The 16,454-nt window shown below is 34.5% G+C and overlaps 1 protein-coding gene across 4 annotated transcripts in view; it reads left to right on the top strand.

The window, feature by feature from the left end:
• The window catches only part of SCAF11 (SR-related CTD associated factor 11), a 48,131-nt gene that overhangs the window by 21,909 nt on the left and 9,768 nt on the right, over positions 1-16,454 (top strand). For all 4 annotated transcript variants that reach the window (XM_062491953.1, XM_062491954.1, XM_062491952.1 and 1 more), the window contains exons 4-10: positions 5,076-5,153; positions 6,885-6,985; positions 7,996-8,063; positions 8,691-8,746; positions 10,908-11,014; positions 11,951-12,040; positions 13,273-13,379. In XM_062491953.1, coding sequence (XP_062347937.1) covers positions 5,076-5,153; positions 6,885-6,985; positions 7,996-8,063; positions 8,691-8,746; positions 10,908-11,014; positions 11,951-12,040; positions 13,273-13,379 — 607 coding nt within the window. The remainder of the gene's footprint in view (positions 1-5,075; positions 5,154-6,884; positions 6,986-7,995; positions 8,064-8,690; positions 8,747-10,907; positions 11,015-11,950; positions 12,041-13,272; positions 13,380-16,454) is intronic.

Raw genomic sequence — 16,454 nt, 5'->3', positions numbered from 1 at the left:
ACAGACATTGATTTCAGTGACTCTCACCTATCAAGCTTATTTATCTCATGCTCTGGTCCTGGTTTCCTTCACTGTATTTTCCCCATCTGGAGAATTTGAAAGAGGAGTATGTACAGTCATAAATTCTCTGAAGTATTGGGGCATAGTCAGGCAGGTCCTGTACAGGATCTGTGGTTGACTAATTAAAACTAATAAGGTGGCACAAAGAGCTGTCTTGCATTATGCTTCTGGTGAATGTTCTGAAGTGTTTTATTCATAGATTTTGATGTTCATTTCTTAAAGTTGTTGCCTTTGTGCTTATACAAGTTTTGGATCATTGAGTATGTGGAGTATACTACTGCACATGTATGTTCTTCTGAGGTTAAGGAGAGTTACCTGTGTGATAGCTGGGATTCTTAATGTGTGTTCTTTCTGATTTGGATTCCTTTTTTTCTAAGAGTATATAGGAAAGAATCAGCTTATGTGGCAACAGTCTCCACAGTGATCTGAAATACAGAGCACTGTGGGCAAGATTAAGATGACACTAATGAATGAAACATAGATTGTGTTCAGAGAAACACAACCTAAAACCCCAAAAATAACAGTGGGAAAAACCTTATTGTTCAAGTAAACCCAAAGTGATCTATACAGACAGTTCATCTGAGAACTGATGTTCAGAAAAACTGAATTAATAAAATTGTTTCTGAAAGTGTAGGTTTTAGATACCTTTTTGCAAATTGCATATTTGCTTTGTAGTATACACTTGTTCTTGGCTATCTCTCTGCTTAAGCAGAGGGGTTGGGCAAGATGACTTCCAGAGATCTCTTCCAACATCAACCACTTTGTTGAAGTGCTGTGCAAAAGTCTGAGAAGTTTTCATTTTACTCCAGTCTTCCAAATATGTCAATACAATTAAACTTAATTTATCAACACTTTATGGTAGTTTTGAATTGGAACTTAAGAACTAGCCAGCTGTGTCATGTAGGTAGAGAGGAAAGAGCTGTTGAGATTTGTAACTAAGTAGTCTGCTGATTAGGTGTTAAAACTGGAATCTGTTCTTTTGCACTATGTATAGTTACTATCAGTGGTATTTCCCTCCAAAAGAAGACTCTTGTCAGAAATAGTACTTTCTTAAAATATAACTATAAAACCCTTAAATGTACTTGCTTTTTAAAAGTAGATTGGAAAAAGAAAGTAATTAGAGTTTTTACATGCTTCTAGAAAATAGTGAATTTTCTGATGTCTTCCTAGTTTCATTAAAATGTGGAGAGGGTGTTTCTCACTATATGTGGAGGAATGGTCTCCCTGTTCACTGATGCTGGAGTTGGAATTGTGGGCTTTTTACTCTTATTACAAGGTGAAGTGAAATATACAGACATTGCTTTAACAGTCTAAATCTCACTTTAAGCCTGAATTTACTTAGGAGAATCTGGTATTATTTGTGTTTAACAGATTACATAAGAGTGCAGCATCATGTTTCTTTTTGTGTCAGCTTTTCAGTACAAAATTAGGAGAACAGATTTTATTATGAGCCACTTGAAGAAAAAAAAATGGGGGAGGGATTTACTGAAGCAACTTGAATTCTGTACTTGCATCTTGTTACTACTTGTTATGAAACCTCATAACATAGAACTTGATGAGATGGGGATATCTCTTGAAGTTAATTTATCAGCCAAATAGGTTTTGGGATTAGCTGGCACCTGTTTTTATGGCTTTCTGAAAATTCCTAGCTGGAATATAGTAACTGCTTTTGCCTACCTGACTTTGTTCAAATGTTGTTTGAAGTGGTGCAGTTAAAATAGGGGACAATTATTCCTTGAGTTTAGAGATCACAGTTCTGTATCACTCTAGTAGTTACAGGAATATAGAAATTAAGTTATGCCTGTGGATCTAAAGTAAGATTTTTCTAGAGGTTGCAATACTTCACAGTAATTTAAAATGCAGTCTTTTTTTTTTAAACTGAAAACCAAACATAATTGCTTGTGGATAACTTTTCAGGGCTTGCAGATTTTTGTAAATGCTTATGTATTTTATGAATTGAATTCTTCAGATATCACAGGAAGGGTGAAAGAAAGTAACTCACTGTGGAGTTACCAGATTTAACAGAAAAATTCTCAGTAGTTTCATGTGGAGAATGAAACAATTAAAGACCTTTTGAAGTGTGCTGAGCTACTAGTGTGTGCTTTTCCAAGGAAAGAACTGTTGGGAAGCAAAGCAAAGCAGGTCACTAATACCAGCCCTGAGGTTCTAATGATATTGATGATTACATTAAATACTTCATGTCCTGATTTTTAAAGCTGTGGTAAAGAAAGGTATTGTAAAAATCTGTGGTTCTTCTAAGGTTGTGATACATTTCACATACCTTCTCCCTTGTGCACAATAAAAGTGGTAGCTGTTCCTTGGACTTGTTCCATCTCAGCATCTTCTTTCTTGTTTTAAATGTTCTTCATCAAAAAGTACAGTGTATATTCACTATTACTTACAATGCTCCCTGAACAGAAACCTCAGAAAAGTGGAATTGCTAACCTGCCTTTGATAAAAGAAGACTCAACAGCTTTGTTACCTGAACCATGTTCTCAAAAAACATGAGACATGAGTTAAAAGCCACCACTCTTCATAAATGCTTCTTGCAGTGAATGTTGACGTTTTTTACCTTTATTCCTTTCTGTAGCAGCATACATCCTGTCTTGCTGTTGGGAAAAGGAGCAGGGGAAGAACTTTAGGTTTTTTCTTCCATTTTTTTTCCAACATTTTAAAGATTTTCTTTTATTTATTAGCAGACAGGTGAGAGCTGATGCATGTTTAGACAGAAGTAACCTCTAGTTTCCCTTGAGGTACCCAACAACTGTATTCCACCTTGGGACTGAGGGTGTACAACCAAAGGTCCTGAGTTTACTAGAATTTCTCTTGTGATAATGTTGTCAGCTTACAGAAAATGCTAAGGCTACAAAAAGCAACCGAGTAGGAGTGGAAAGAACATCTGCTGTGTCTGAAGGTATCTGAACCTAATGGTGGTTTTTTACTCTTCCAGAATATTTTCCTCCCTTTCTACTACTGTGTAAAAATGTATTAAGTTGTTGAACATTTGTCCAGAAGAGCTGAACATTGAACATCTTACCAGTAGAGCAAAAACAGTTGTTACTTGGGTTGCTGCTAGTAACACTTAGTATTCTATGATACGTTATTACAGTGAATAAAAGTAACTTAGAGCGATTTAAACTTGGGAAGATAACTTGACATTCATGTGTAAATTTAATGTAGGAAGATATTGTATTGGTTGAACATTTCCGCTAAGGTAGATCCTGAAACAAGAATAAAAATGGCTAGGAAAAATAACTTCCTCCTCCCTATCTTTTACCATCTGGTATGTCTGAGAATGAAAGTACACACCTTGATGTTTGCAGTGGATTCAGAAGTTACAGTGCATTGCATGCAATCAAATATCCTGTTGGAACATTGCACTACCATGTTATTATGGGTTAGGTCTGCCTTGACTACAGGACAAAATCTGTCTTCATAATCTGAGTCCTTAGGGAGCTGGCTTAATTACCCAATACACTTTTCTTCTCTGGGACTGTGACACTGCAGGGAACAATGGTATCCCCCAAAAGATGAAGTTTTTAATTAGGATAAAATACCAGAGCATTAAAGGGTAGGCAATGGCTTTAACTTACATTCTTGTTCAACAGCTTGTTCCTGAGACTACCCCTGTGGTGGTTTGTTGTTTGTTTGGTGGGTTTAGATTTTTTAAAGTTGGTCTATTTTGGTTCTATCTGCTTCAATTTGGATCTTTGAAACTGAGAAAAGAACAGTTAACTGGAAAATTAGAAGCCCTAATGAAAAGACAGGAATTAAGTTCATCACTGAATTTTGGGGCAGAGTTCATGTTCAGGTTTTTTCATAGCTGCTGGTGCAATTCTAGTACTGCATCTTGCTTGCATAAATACCCTGTAGCTCTCTAAATTGCAGAAGTTATATTCCTCTTTAGGGCACGCAGTTCATATACTGGGTCTTGTTCAGTGAATGAATTAGGGCTGGAGACTGGGTGTGTTTTGGTTTTTTATTTTGTTTTGCAAGTGTTGAACTGGTCCTCTGAAGGCCAGTAGAATGAAGGTGGGTGTGGAAGATGTAATGATGACAAAACCTTCAAACCAAACAAAGAACTGCACCCCCACAGCAAACACATTTGGAATTAAAAGGAATAAAGAAATCTCTCACAGCAAAAGTTAATATCCAGTGTTGATTTTTCTTAACGCTGATTCACTACGTGATCTGCCTGGGTGGAGCTTCAGTTGAAATTTCCCACTTCCGTGGTTAATAATTTGTTCTCTGTGTGTGTTTTATCTGATGTAGTGCAACCTCAATAAGAGAGCATTTAGGCCATCAGGGAAAAACAATAAATAACTATTTCCATCAAGCAGTAGGGTAAAATAGCCTTCAGTTGCCTTTTTGTGAAAATTGGCTTATAAAACTTTCAGATATGTTGCATGTGGGAATCTGTTATCTGCTGATTGCAGCACAAGAGATGTGTTATAAACACTGTTTGCATTTGGCCTTACCAGTTTTGTATTTTGGGGGATACACAATGCGACGCTCTTCCTGCTGAAAATAAAATTAAGAAATAAAATGTTAGAACAATGTGAAACATAGAGGGCATTTGCATATTGATACGCCTTTCAGTGTGTTATCAACATTAATCTTACATAAAATCCAAAGCATTATACCAGCTTCTAAGAAAAAATAGCTTTGCCCCAGCCAAAATCAGGACACATTGGTATATAATCTGTTGCCTAAAAGGAATTAAAGAAACAGAAGATAAAGGTAACCTGATGGGAAAGGCATTAAATGTTTTTACTTTTTTAAACACAACTTCTGGGTTCCATTCTTGTTTGCTTTAGATTTTTCCTGAAAGCGCAATCTGCTTATATGAAATAAAATGCTGAGTGTATGGATAATGTGTCCAAATCATTCTTACTGTGAACAAGTTGGGATTTTGTGTGTTTCTGTAAGCTACTGTAATAGCAAATGACAGTGTAGAAAATTTAGGCTTCTCTTAGCTCATTACCGAGTTTGTAATAAAAAAAATAATTTTTCAGACACAGGCTTCATGTCCTATTGATCGCAGACCATTTCAAGCAGTGTGCAGGCTGGATGCATTGGATAAGCAGATAAAGGTATGTTCCAGACTTATTTTCTTAAATAACTTCTGTTGTAGGAATGTCCAAGTTATCCTGCAGCCTTTTATTCATATAAAATGAAAAGCATTGTGTTAAATAAGCTTTCCTAACAAAGTAATTACTGGTTCAGTGTTTTATCTATTACATATTTGAAGCTAGGAATTATTATTAATTATTTTTTTCAGAGCAAATATTTATTTAGTAATAATAATAAAACTGCTATTGGTATTTTCTAGTGTCTTTGAGCATTCATGATATATCCAAGAATAGAAGTGTAGTAATTGGTCTAAAGTGTTTTTTAAACTAGGTTTTGTTAACAACTGTACCAATTATCATGCAATATTACCTTGTTTTGTTTTTTTTTTTTTTTTTTTTTTACCTGAGGTGAATCTTCTGTGTTTACAATTCCCAGACAAAAACACATGAAGGCAAGAGGAATCAATTAATGCTAAACGTTGTTCTACCCAAATCTGAATTTTTTTACACCTCTGAATTCTTCTTAACAGTACTGATATGGAGAGTCGTTTTTGAATTTGGAAAAAACCTCTTCTGATAGTTGATCTTAAAAATGCATATAGAAAGATGCTGATAATTCCATGTACAGTTTGGAAATTTGTGATGAAATTATGCTTCTGAGTAGTTCGTAAGCTGCTGGTCTTGCACTTTGTGGCATTTAAAAAAGAGGCTTCTACTATACATTTCTTGTACTTTTCGAGGGCCAGGCAGTCACCTGTAAAGGAGCCATGCTGAAAACTAGAGATGCTTCCTTCTCATAGGAAACCATGCTTGTGTATTTTGTCGTCTTTGTTTCTAAAGACTCAAGGAAGCAGTTGAAATAGGACAAACTGAAGTTTACATTTGGAAAAGCTTAAAGGGTGTATATAAATACAGTTTGAAAGATTGTCTGTTCACAGAACTGTAGTGGAAACAGGTGAGCTGAGAACAATGTCCTTCTCTGAAAGAGAGCCACTGGAGCTGTAGGAATAAAGATATATACCAAGATATGCAGACACAGTGGTCATCATCATCAGTGGTGCTGATGGTCAGGAGACTGGCAGCTTTCTCTTTGTGATGTTCAGAATTAAAATGCTAATACATTAAGGGGTCGCATAAAAAGCCAGATTTTGGGAATGAGAAAATAAAATGTTTCTAATGCAAACAATTGCAGTGTAGCCATTGAAGCAACTTCGCAGTGTGCAACAGAAGTTGTGTTGCTCACAGTGTTTTTGAGATGTGGAAAAACTCAGTGTTATATAAAATACATAAGTTATTTTACTTTAAAAGAAAATTGGGTGTGTTTTAATTATGAGGAAGCATATTAAGTTCAGTGGTAGTTCAGCATTTTCCCAAGGTGAACCTTACGTATTCTGAACAAGCAACTTAGTTTTAAAAAGCTTAGCTTATAGATTCTTAATGGAAATGAGTGCATAGCTCTGAGACACTTGCCATGGCAGTCTGGGTTCAGGGCTCTTTTGGTCCTGTGTACTTTGTATGCATCTCAAGGCCTTGTCAAAAACATATCAAGGTGTGGGTTTTTTCTATTTTATGAAAAACAAATGGAAAAAAAAAAAGTCTCCAAACTGTGAAGTCAAAGAAGTAAGATTTGAAATGTTTTATAGTCCTTCTGTTTGAGCTCAATTTTTGTATAGACCTGAAGAGACTTTGTATGAATTAAAAGCCCAAGTGTCATGACATTCTAGATTGAATTGACTCTATTTTACAACACAGGTTCAAGTTGCAAAACAGCTAAAAAGGAAGGAGGAGGAGGAGGAAAACTGTGCTTGCAATAAGAAAACGTACAGCCATGTGAAGATGAGAAGTTTTGTGAGGTTGGTAGTCCATGTAGTTTCAAGCATCGGAATTGCAATAGTCAAAACATATAAAATCAACTGTACAGACTGAAAATTTTGTAAAATTATTTTTATTTTGAAATAATTAGTTTTCATAAGTGGTAGTTTACTTTTGTCATTGCTGTAATTAGCACTTGAATAGCTAAGATAGCAAGGAGGAAGTAAATGGCAGTGTATTTCTTGCATCGAGCTTTGTGGAAGTTTCATTTTTCATGCAATTCTGACAAATTTTACATTAATTTCAAGTATGGCTACATGAAATTTTAACAATATAAATATTTTTCTTTGTTTATTTAAACAGACATCCACTTTTCTTGCATATTAAGAGCACTGGTGGTATTCCTTTTCTATAAAACATAGTTGTCAAGAACTGATTTTATTCTAGCAAGCTTGAGAGGGAACATTTCTGTTGTTATATGGAAATAACATTTCTGTTTTGGTAAACTTTGTCTTGTAACATTTGCTACATTGTATAAAGGGAAGTTCAGGATTACACAGATGAATTTTGCTAAATAATGCTTATCTAAAGTTAGTGTTTAATGGAATGTGTGAAAAATACAGAGTTCTTGAGGTTTAATGTGAAGTAGACTTCACTAAAGCAAAGATAACTGGAGGTAAATTATCTTTTTAAACTCATAAGAAAATAAGATTCACCATTCTGAATCAACGCTGATTGATATTCTTAAAAGGAAGCAGGTTGTAACATTGTTCACATTTGCCATGAAATCAAACAAAACTGAGCATTCTAATTTAATACAGGATATTAACTTTTGTGTAAATTGGTTATCTTCTTTTTTTTTCTATCTAAGCTGTTTGAAGCACTGTGGCTTTTAATATACTGAAGATAGTATTCATGTTACAATTCCAGGTTTTAATAGTAGCTGGAACTTGGGTTACATGCACAAAATAAAAATACCTTCAAAAAGGAGAGGACTTTGTTTGTATGTGCCTAGAAACTGCTTTTTTAATGTCTTTTTTTGATCTTGCAGAAGAGCTGTATTTCCAGACAGAGGGCCAGTAGCAGTAAAAATAAGCAGAATTGTGAAGAAAAAATACAGTAAGTTGGTATTTGTCAGAATTGCTATATTTTATTAAGAAACTCTGGAATATCTTTTCTTGATGAGCCAATTTAATTTTTTAAAATTGCTTACATTTGTATAAGAAACCCAAATTCCAAGTAGTAGAAGTGTGGAACTTCTAGAACAGAATTGCAGGATGTGAATCTCCTGGTTTTATATCACTGGGAATCTGCCTCTTCAGTTTCAGTCACAAGTCAAATGGATGTGGTTTCATCCTCAAGTACTTTTCTGCATCAGGCAGCTGGGGGAACAGCTAATGACTAGCTTTTATTCACAGAAGTTTTTTTGGTGAGAGTTCAAACACAAGCAGCACTTGGCTGTGTTTTGGAGTTGCTGTTCCGAGGGGCTTATTCAAGAGTTGTTGTTTGATAAGTATTCATAACTTAGAAAATGAAGCAAATATCTGAAGAGGTAAAAACTGCTTGGTATCTAAAAAGCTATTGTGAAGGTGCTTGTGTTGTTGTTTTACTCATTTTGTAAGTAAACATTATAAATGCACTCAAGATACACATTTTTTTAACCTCCCATTGCATTAATGATTTTGGTGAAGAATCAGGAACTAATATGCTAAAGTTAAGATCAAACTTATGTTCCTTGTTCCACAGGTAATATTTTGTCTGACAAGCAAAACAAGAAAGCTTTCTCTGTGAAGATAAACAAGGTTAGTTCTGATAGTAAAACATTTGTAAATATTTTCTTTCATTAGAGCATTTTTAAGACTACCTTCCTGCTTATTTTTAAGGTTAGCTTCTATTTGTTGGTTTTGGTATGATTCAAACTTTCTTGTCTCTTTTTGTATTAAAGTAATTAAAGTACAGTGCTAGGTTATATGAACTTCTTAGATTAAATTTAGTTTTATGGTGATAAGTATTCTCATTTAGATTAGGACATTGCATTATAAGATCCTGAAACGTGTTTTCATCCATCTACACCAATGGAAGATGGTTTCATGTACAAGCTGTCAGCCAAGCAGCATTGGATGAAGGTTTTAATTATTTTCAGTAAGATATATGGACATAATAAACCAAGTAATTTATGTGAATCTGCTATAGAGATTATGGTTTGCATCAAGTTGGGTTTTTTTTAATGTGATATTTCTGTCAAGAAGGTTTCTGTTTGCAGGTTTCTTGTTCATGTATCTTAGCCTATTATCACAGGACCAGCAGGTGCCAGATTTATAAGAAGCTGTAAAGGCTTTCTTGTTTGATTTCTGTCATCCCTCCTTTCAAAGATACTTTGTGTCTCTGAGACACAAGTTTTTGATCAGTGCTTTCTTACTCATAGTTGTACCTGTAAATGAATGTGCGTGAAATAGTTTTAGGCTATAAATTTAATTCTGAAGTGTAAATGCCATCATTTGCCATCATTCTATCCTACCTGAAGTTTGAATATTTGGAGGAAAAGCTATGTTTGAGTCCCTGTTTTGGCTTTTGCTTTGTTTCATGTAGTATGGGGCACATCCTGTATATTTTCAGCAGCTGATGGCCTGAGTTGTAACTTCTGTTTGGTGCTCATTATACCACAGTTGTCAGGGATGTTGTTAGCTCCAGTTTCCCCCTTCTAAGTCAGGTATTTGGAAATCTGGGGTCTGTTGCCCTGTAAACCTTAAGTACATTTTACTGCATTGAAGGGGTTTTGAACTGAAAAGATAGGGCTTAACAGTAGATCTAACACTAATGTGACTTCATGGTTGGGGAATGCTTTCATTTTCAGTTTCACAGATTTATGGTGAAGTGTTTAATAGCACTAATGTCTCAAATAGTACCTGTAGCAAAAAAAAAAGTGCATTAACAAAAGTAGAACCATTAAAAACCTTCAGGAGGAGATGTGGGATGTACTGGCAGCTAGTTCATAAGGACATTTGTGGAACATCTGGATAGCTTTTTTAATTGGAGGGAGAAAGATTAATTTTCAAAATTTATAGTATTCTTAAGATAAAACTTAGTCACAACAGTTTTTTAGGCAAAACTTAAAATTTATACACTGATAAAATAGAGCATGTTCCCAGCTAAAACAGCTCTCTGTGCCAAAGTTTGATGGAGCATGTGCATAATGACTGCATAATGAGACATGTATTCTTATACATCCCACTACAAAGTTTATTTTAAATTTTTCTGAATTAAATTATGGGAATATTCTAAAACCCATTTTAAAATAACAGTCATAGCAATGAACAGGAAAGTTTTAGTCAGATTTGACGTGGTATGAGCTCTTTAGGTGTTGTGACAAAAATGGATCGGTGTAGGTATGTGTTACCACCAACAGATACCACTGCTGGTGGTGGTATCTTTTGAAATACAAAGTAGGTTCTGAGTATTGTGCCTCTGTGTGAAGGCCCAGTTAGACAGGCCCAGACACACCAGACAGTCTTGAAATCTGTAACCCTACCTGAGCCCAAAGGAGAATCCCAGCTGCCCACATTAGGCTTTCTTGTTACTTGAAAACAAAACACTTGGTGATCTGCTGTGCAGGGGTGTGAAGGTGCTCTCACTGTACTTACTGTGGTACACTAGATAGCAGAATTGTGCAATAGAGGAGATCAGGTTTCTTTATTCATAATATCTGTGTGGAGTATTAAAGATTTTGCTTTATGTAAAATATGAAGTTTATCTGCAAAGAGCAATTGTTGAAAATTTAGAGACTGAATACAGAACTTGTTTGCTGTAATTGTAAATCTCTGCATATAACTGTGGAGCTATTATGGTGTCTGTTTTTTATGAGCTAGAGTCTTGCTGACCTAATTTAATTTCAGTGCATCTTCATGTATTTAGTGTTATTTTTTTTTTTTAGTGTCTTTAATTCATAATTTATTTTTTGTGTAGCCCAGAAGAAAGACCTGCTGGAATGAGTGCATCAGAACTAATTTCTTCAGCACACTTCTGGCTGGTGGTAGCAGTGAAGAATCCTTTTTTAGCTGTAGAAATGACTGGTTAGTGTGTACTAGTGCCTTAGAAAAATTGATGGGTTACTGTATTGTAGATTCTGAAGTTCCTTCTGCTCCTACCTGTGTGTATATATATACTGCATTGAAATATTTTGAAGATTGCCAGAGTATTTATTTATTGACAAAGAGCAGTTAAAGGATAAACACAAACATTTTAAAATTAGTACTCTTAAAGGCACTCCCCAGTTTCTGTTATATGTTCAGCATCAGAAGCACACACTTGAGTATTTTAATCTCACTGATTTAATAAAGAGTTTTATTTTTAGTTCATATTTATTTCCTTGCTGAATTGAAGCCTTGGATAGGAAAGGCTTAGCCCTGTTATTACAACAGCAGTTACCAAAACAGTTAATGGTAAATATCCTGGTTTGTATCAGAAACAATCTTCTTTGTTGTTGTTCTTTGATTCCAAGAGGAATACTTTAAACGTTCATGAAGCAATTTTGCATTAAGCAAAATACTTAAGCCTAATACTTAAGAATGGGTGTATAAAAAATGGTTCATTGAGTAGATGGAAGAAAAAGAACAGTCTAAAAGAATGCTATTTGGATAAGATGGCCTAATTAAAAAGAATACTGTATCTGTATGTTTTTGACAGTCTGTAAAAGATTAACTTTTTGCCATCCATGCAACAGAATTTATTTGTCAAGGATGCAAAGTTTCTCCATCCTTCAACTCCCCAGCAGACATATTTCATCTCTTGTTTTCCATTCCGTCTGCTTTATTTATTTAGGACTTTGTTTATGTTTGCTGTGACTGTGTTTTTCCTCTAAGCAATAACCAATGCATAGTTTTATCATGACTGTTGAAAGTTGTGATGCAGTTAAATTAAAATCATTGATAGGAGCAATTACTGAAATGCAAAACTGTCATACTACAAAGTTACTTTTTATAACTTCTTGTATGAAATTTGTCTTTCAGTACAGAATTCACAGAAGTCAATGCAGAGATCAGGCAGAAGAGACAAGAACTGGAATTGTCCTGTTCATCTGTGATTGCTAGAGTTGAAAGGTCTGTCTTTTGGATTCATAGTGGATCTTCATACTTCAAATTTGGGGTTTGATTAATTCAAATTGCTCCTTAGATAGAATATGATTTTCATGAAACTAAATGGTGTTTGCATTTAACTTGTTAAATTTTTGTGTATTTGCTGCTTGGTGGTTTTATGTCAGTAGATTCTTTTCTGTATGTTTTAATACTTATTTTGGTATTCTTGACAAGCATACTAACTCCAGTGATTTGTGCATCTTAATATGCTACCTTTTCACAGAAATGTGAGTTTGAATATATTTTCTATTTGGAAGCTAATAGTTAGTGAGCTTTTAAAACTATTTCTGTCCCTAGATATCAGACTATGTTTGCTTTAACATCAGTCTGATTCTGATTCCCCACACCACCCTGTACTCAACTTTTATGAGACGGTTTTATCACTTTTTCTGTAATTATTCATTTTAAAATCCTGTTTGCATCTAAAAAGAACTAGCATGAGTTGTATCAAGTGAAACAGAGAACATAACATGATTCTATGGGTTTTTTTGTCAGAAAGCAGATGTGTGTTAAAACATGCCCTAAGGATATTTTTGTGAGTATTAAGCAGAACCATAGAAGTAACTGATTTAAAAATAACACAATAAGAAATTGGTTCTATGATATTCATTTCACTATGTATCTCTTTGGTATAAAAATGAAGACTAAAGTAAAAATAACAAGTGAAGAGCTTTTTAATTATAATAAAAAATTACATCTAGGATCGAAATAATAAATTTAAATGTACTACATGTACTTTTTATTAGAAGTTTCATTCCAACTCAGTGATAATGCAAAAATTGTTGATCTCTAACTAAACTCTGTTTTTGCCCAAGGTTTGCTGAGGGAGTCTGAATAAGTATATATTTCTTTTGTTTGTATGAAGAAAGAAAGGAGCCTTTTTATAATTCTCATGTAGGCTATTACTGTTCTGTGTTTGACTTTAAAGAAAGCCAGATGTATATTGCTTTAACATAACATACAGTTATGTTAAAGTTATGTTCAAACAGTTTTAATAGATTAGGCAGTAAAATTAACCTGAAATCAAATATCACAAGGAAAGTTTTGGTCACTGTCAGCTTTGTGTTTCTCTCCAGCTGTGATCAAGTTGAAAGAGTTGTAGTTGCCTAATCTGCTTTGGTTTTGTGCATTGTTTCCAAGAATTGCTGCAAACAGCTAAAACAACTAATGTTACGACTTTTGCTTCTACTTTGCAGTGTTCCTTTAATATCTTATGGAGCTGAAGCTGAGACCTTTCTCCTCACTTCTTCTGCAGTGGCTGGAAGAGTTCTTCCAACAAATACCAGGCCTTTGGAAAACTTTGGTAAACTTTTTTTTTTTGTAAGTTTTACTTATAGCTCATGTGGAGTATTGCTAAAATATGATTGTCTGAAATCAAGCAGTTAGTTGCACTTAATGGGGGAAAAATGTGTTTTGATGCAGTTTGGTACTATTTCAAAGTCAGCTACTTAATTTCTGAAATTGGAATGCAGAACATGAATCATCTGCCCCAAAGCTGGTATAACTTATTATTTTGAAGATTAAATTAATATGTATTTATGTCATTTAATTCCATTTCTAATTGCAACATTTTTTCCATTTGTGCTCTTCTTTCTTTATTTCCCATTGTTCAAGGATAAATCTTATTTTGATGCGTTATGAATAGCATATTATGCAGTGTGAGGAACAAACCTTTCTGGCAGAGAAGGGCATTAGTCAGGAAGCAGTGAAGTGTATGGATCTCTTTCAGTTTGCCTACAAGCTCTACAGGGCAAGACATTGCAGAAGTACTGGAGCTCCATGGTCTGTCAGGAGAGTAACAGAAGACAAGATGTGGAAGGAATTGCCTTCCTTCAGTTACTTTAACAGTCTCTGTCTCCATACTCAGCAAGAATGTAGTTTCTCTTCCAGAGAGCTGCACAAGTTCAAAGAAGTGGAAACAAAGGAGTCCTGTTTTCTAAGGCTAGAATTAATACTTTCTTTGAATTGGGAATCACACCACTTTCACTTGTCTAGTAGGCAAAGAGATAGGGCAGATTTCATCTCCTGGCTGATGAAAATTATGTGGAAGTAAATTGCTGGAAAGGATTAAGTAGTAGAAGGATCATGAAAAGTTGCATTTATGTTCTTTATTATTTTTAAAGGTATGCATTTCACCTCCACATTTCCCAGTGAAAAATTAATAGGTTGCTTCCTCAGGTCTCTGGTGTTTGGCTGTGCAATGTAATTAATCCATAACCATTTTTCTTCTAGTAGTATATATGTTAGCTAATTCCTCTTGACTTCTCTATCTACCATTCTACTTCTATAGTCAGGTTTTTTTGTTAGGATGCACCAGAAGCATTAAAAAAATATATTTAGAACAGAATTTTTTCAGTTGATTAGAATTTTGATACTTGTACTGTGGAGAAAGATTGAATTTTAAGATTAGTGCCAACTTACTACAGTGTTTTAAGTCATCTTCACATTTTATTTAAATACTTTCTATTGATAAGGAGCATACAGGAAGTAAGAGTCTTAGAATTTCCTAGTAAAACCAGGGGATGGTGGATGGGAATATGTCCCCTTGAGGATTTTAGTCACATTGTGTTGAGTGAGTGTTCCTTCCCAATTCAGTTTATATATAGGTTCAAGTAAACAGATGACATGCATAAGAACAGTTAAAGACAAAGGTAAAGGGAAACGTAATCTGAATACTGTTAGAGATACATGGCAAAGATAGATATATCTATATATATATATATATAGATAAAAGACACTGACTTTTTAAAAAGATGGAAAAAAGAGAATGAAGAAAATGCATTTAAAAGAAGATGCAAACTGATTCTTACATTTCTTACTAAATTGTGCCTGAAAGATCATAGCATAAGCATTTTTTGTTTTCTGTATACACTCCTCTCAGCTTCTGGTCACACCTAAATATACTGTTTTGCATTAGAGTAACAGTTGACAGTAGCTTCTATGATTGTGCAAAAAGGCATACAAATATCAGTGATGACCATATAATTGTAGTGTCTGAATCATCCCTGTAGCTGCTGCAGTTTTAGTAGTCTTTTACTATTAAGCAGCCTTTTTTACTAACTTGACCTGAAAATGCTTTAATAAATCTACAAATACCACTATGATTTATGTTGGCATTATGCAGATTTTGTGCGATTAAAATATTTTTCAATAGAGTCAGTGAACTGAAATGCCTTTTATTTGGTCCCAGTCCAAAGCTCGTGAAGCTTTTCTGTTACAATTTTACAAATAGTAGGGAATGCTAAAAAGGGGGTTGTGCTTCACATGTAGATTTTGAATGTGCTAGAAAAATAACTTGCCTTCTAATTCTGTCCAGGTTCCCACATTCCACTTGTATTCTGCTGAGGTTTTTTTTATTATTGCAAGATGATTTCTTCTCCCTTGAAGAAAGTTATCACAGATATTAAAATTTGAAATGTCATGTAACATCTGACTTGATTTCCTGGCTATTGTAATAGGTTTGAAGACATAATTAGTCTGAGACAGCCACCTGTTGCTGAGTAAGTGCTGCTTAACCACTGTAAAGTCACTTCCTAACAAAATGATGGGTGAGACTGTTAGAGTAGATAACTGAAATAGTGTCAGTCACCTGAAATTCCTTTGGAAGTTCTTTACCATCATGTTATTTTCTTTTAAGTACATTATGCCTGCTATACAGTTGGTGTTGATTTTTCTCAAGTGGTCATTTGATCATTGGACATGCAAAACCCAGAACCACTACATTTTTTTTTTTTTCATGCTCAGGCAAATTATTTTGTGTTTGCAAGGAAGGTCAAAGGATGTGATTATAGTCCTGTGCTCTTTTAAAGGCTAGCGAGGTGGTTATGGAATTAATTCTCTGAGATTATTGTTTGCATTTAATACAGTGAGGTTTTTTGTTCTGATAACAAAGTAGTAAGCGGTAGAAAGAGGCTTTTTTGCTGTTACTTACTTTTCTTATTCCAATCTTACGTTTATAAAATCTGTTTGCAAATACATTAGACAAATATTTTAGTGTAGCAAAGGCATGGGAAATAATATACAGAGTTAAAATCACATGTTTGTGGTGTGAGAGATTCATTGCTATGGATTTTCTAATGAATCTTTCTTAGTTTGCACTATTCATGTATGAAATTGATGCTGTAAAAGAATTCATTTGAACACCGCATTCTTTATGCTTTCTGAAATCTACATGAAGTGTGAAACAAATGAATGGGCATCCCAAGAAATTTAGTTCTGAAGTATTGCATTCAAGTATATTTGCTTAATTATCATTGATCTTTAATTTCTGAGCTGTGCACCAGCAGGTTTCATAGGTACTGACATTGCAGTCTTCCCTATGCAGTGAATATAACCCTTAGCTTCCCTACCAAGACTTGTTGAATGGTAGATGGCATGA

This window comes from Cinclus cinclus, chromosome 4 (assembly GCF_963662255.1).
Source record: "Cinclus cinclus chromosome 4, bCinCin1.1, whole genome shotgun sequence".
NCBI lineage: Eukaryota > Metazoa > Chordata > Aves > Passeriformes > Cinclidae > Cinclus > Cinclus cinclus.
The sequence above is the reverse complement of the archived record's forward strand: the minus strand, read 5'-3'. Positions and strand labels throughout refer to the sequence as shown.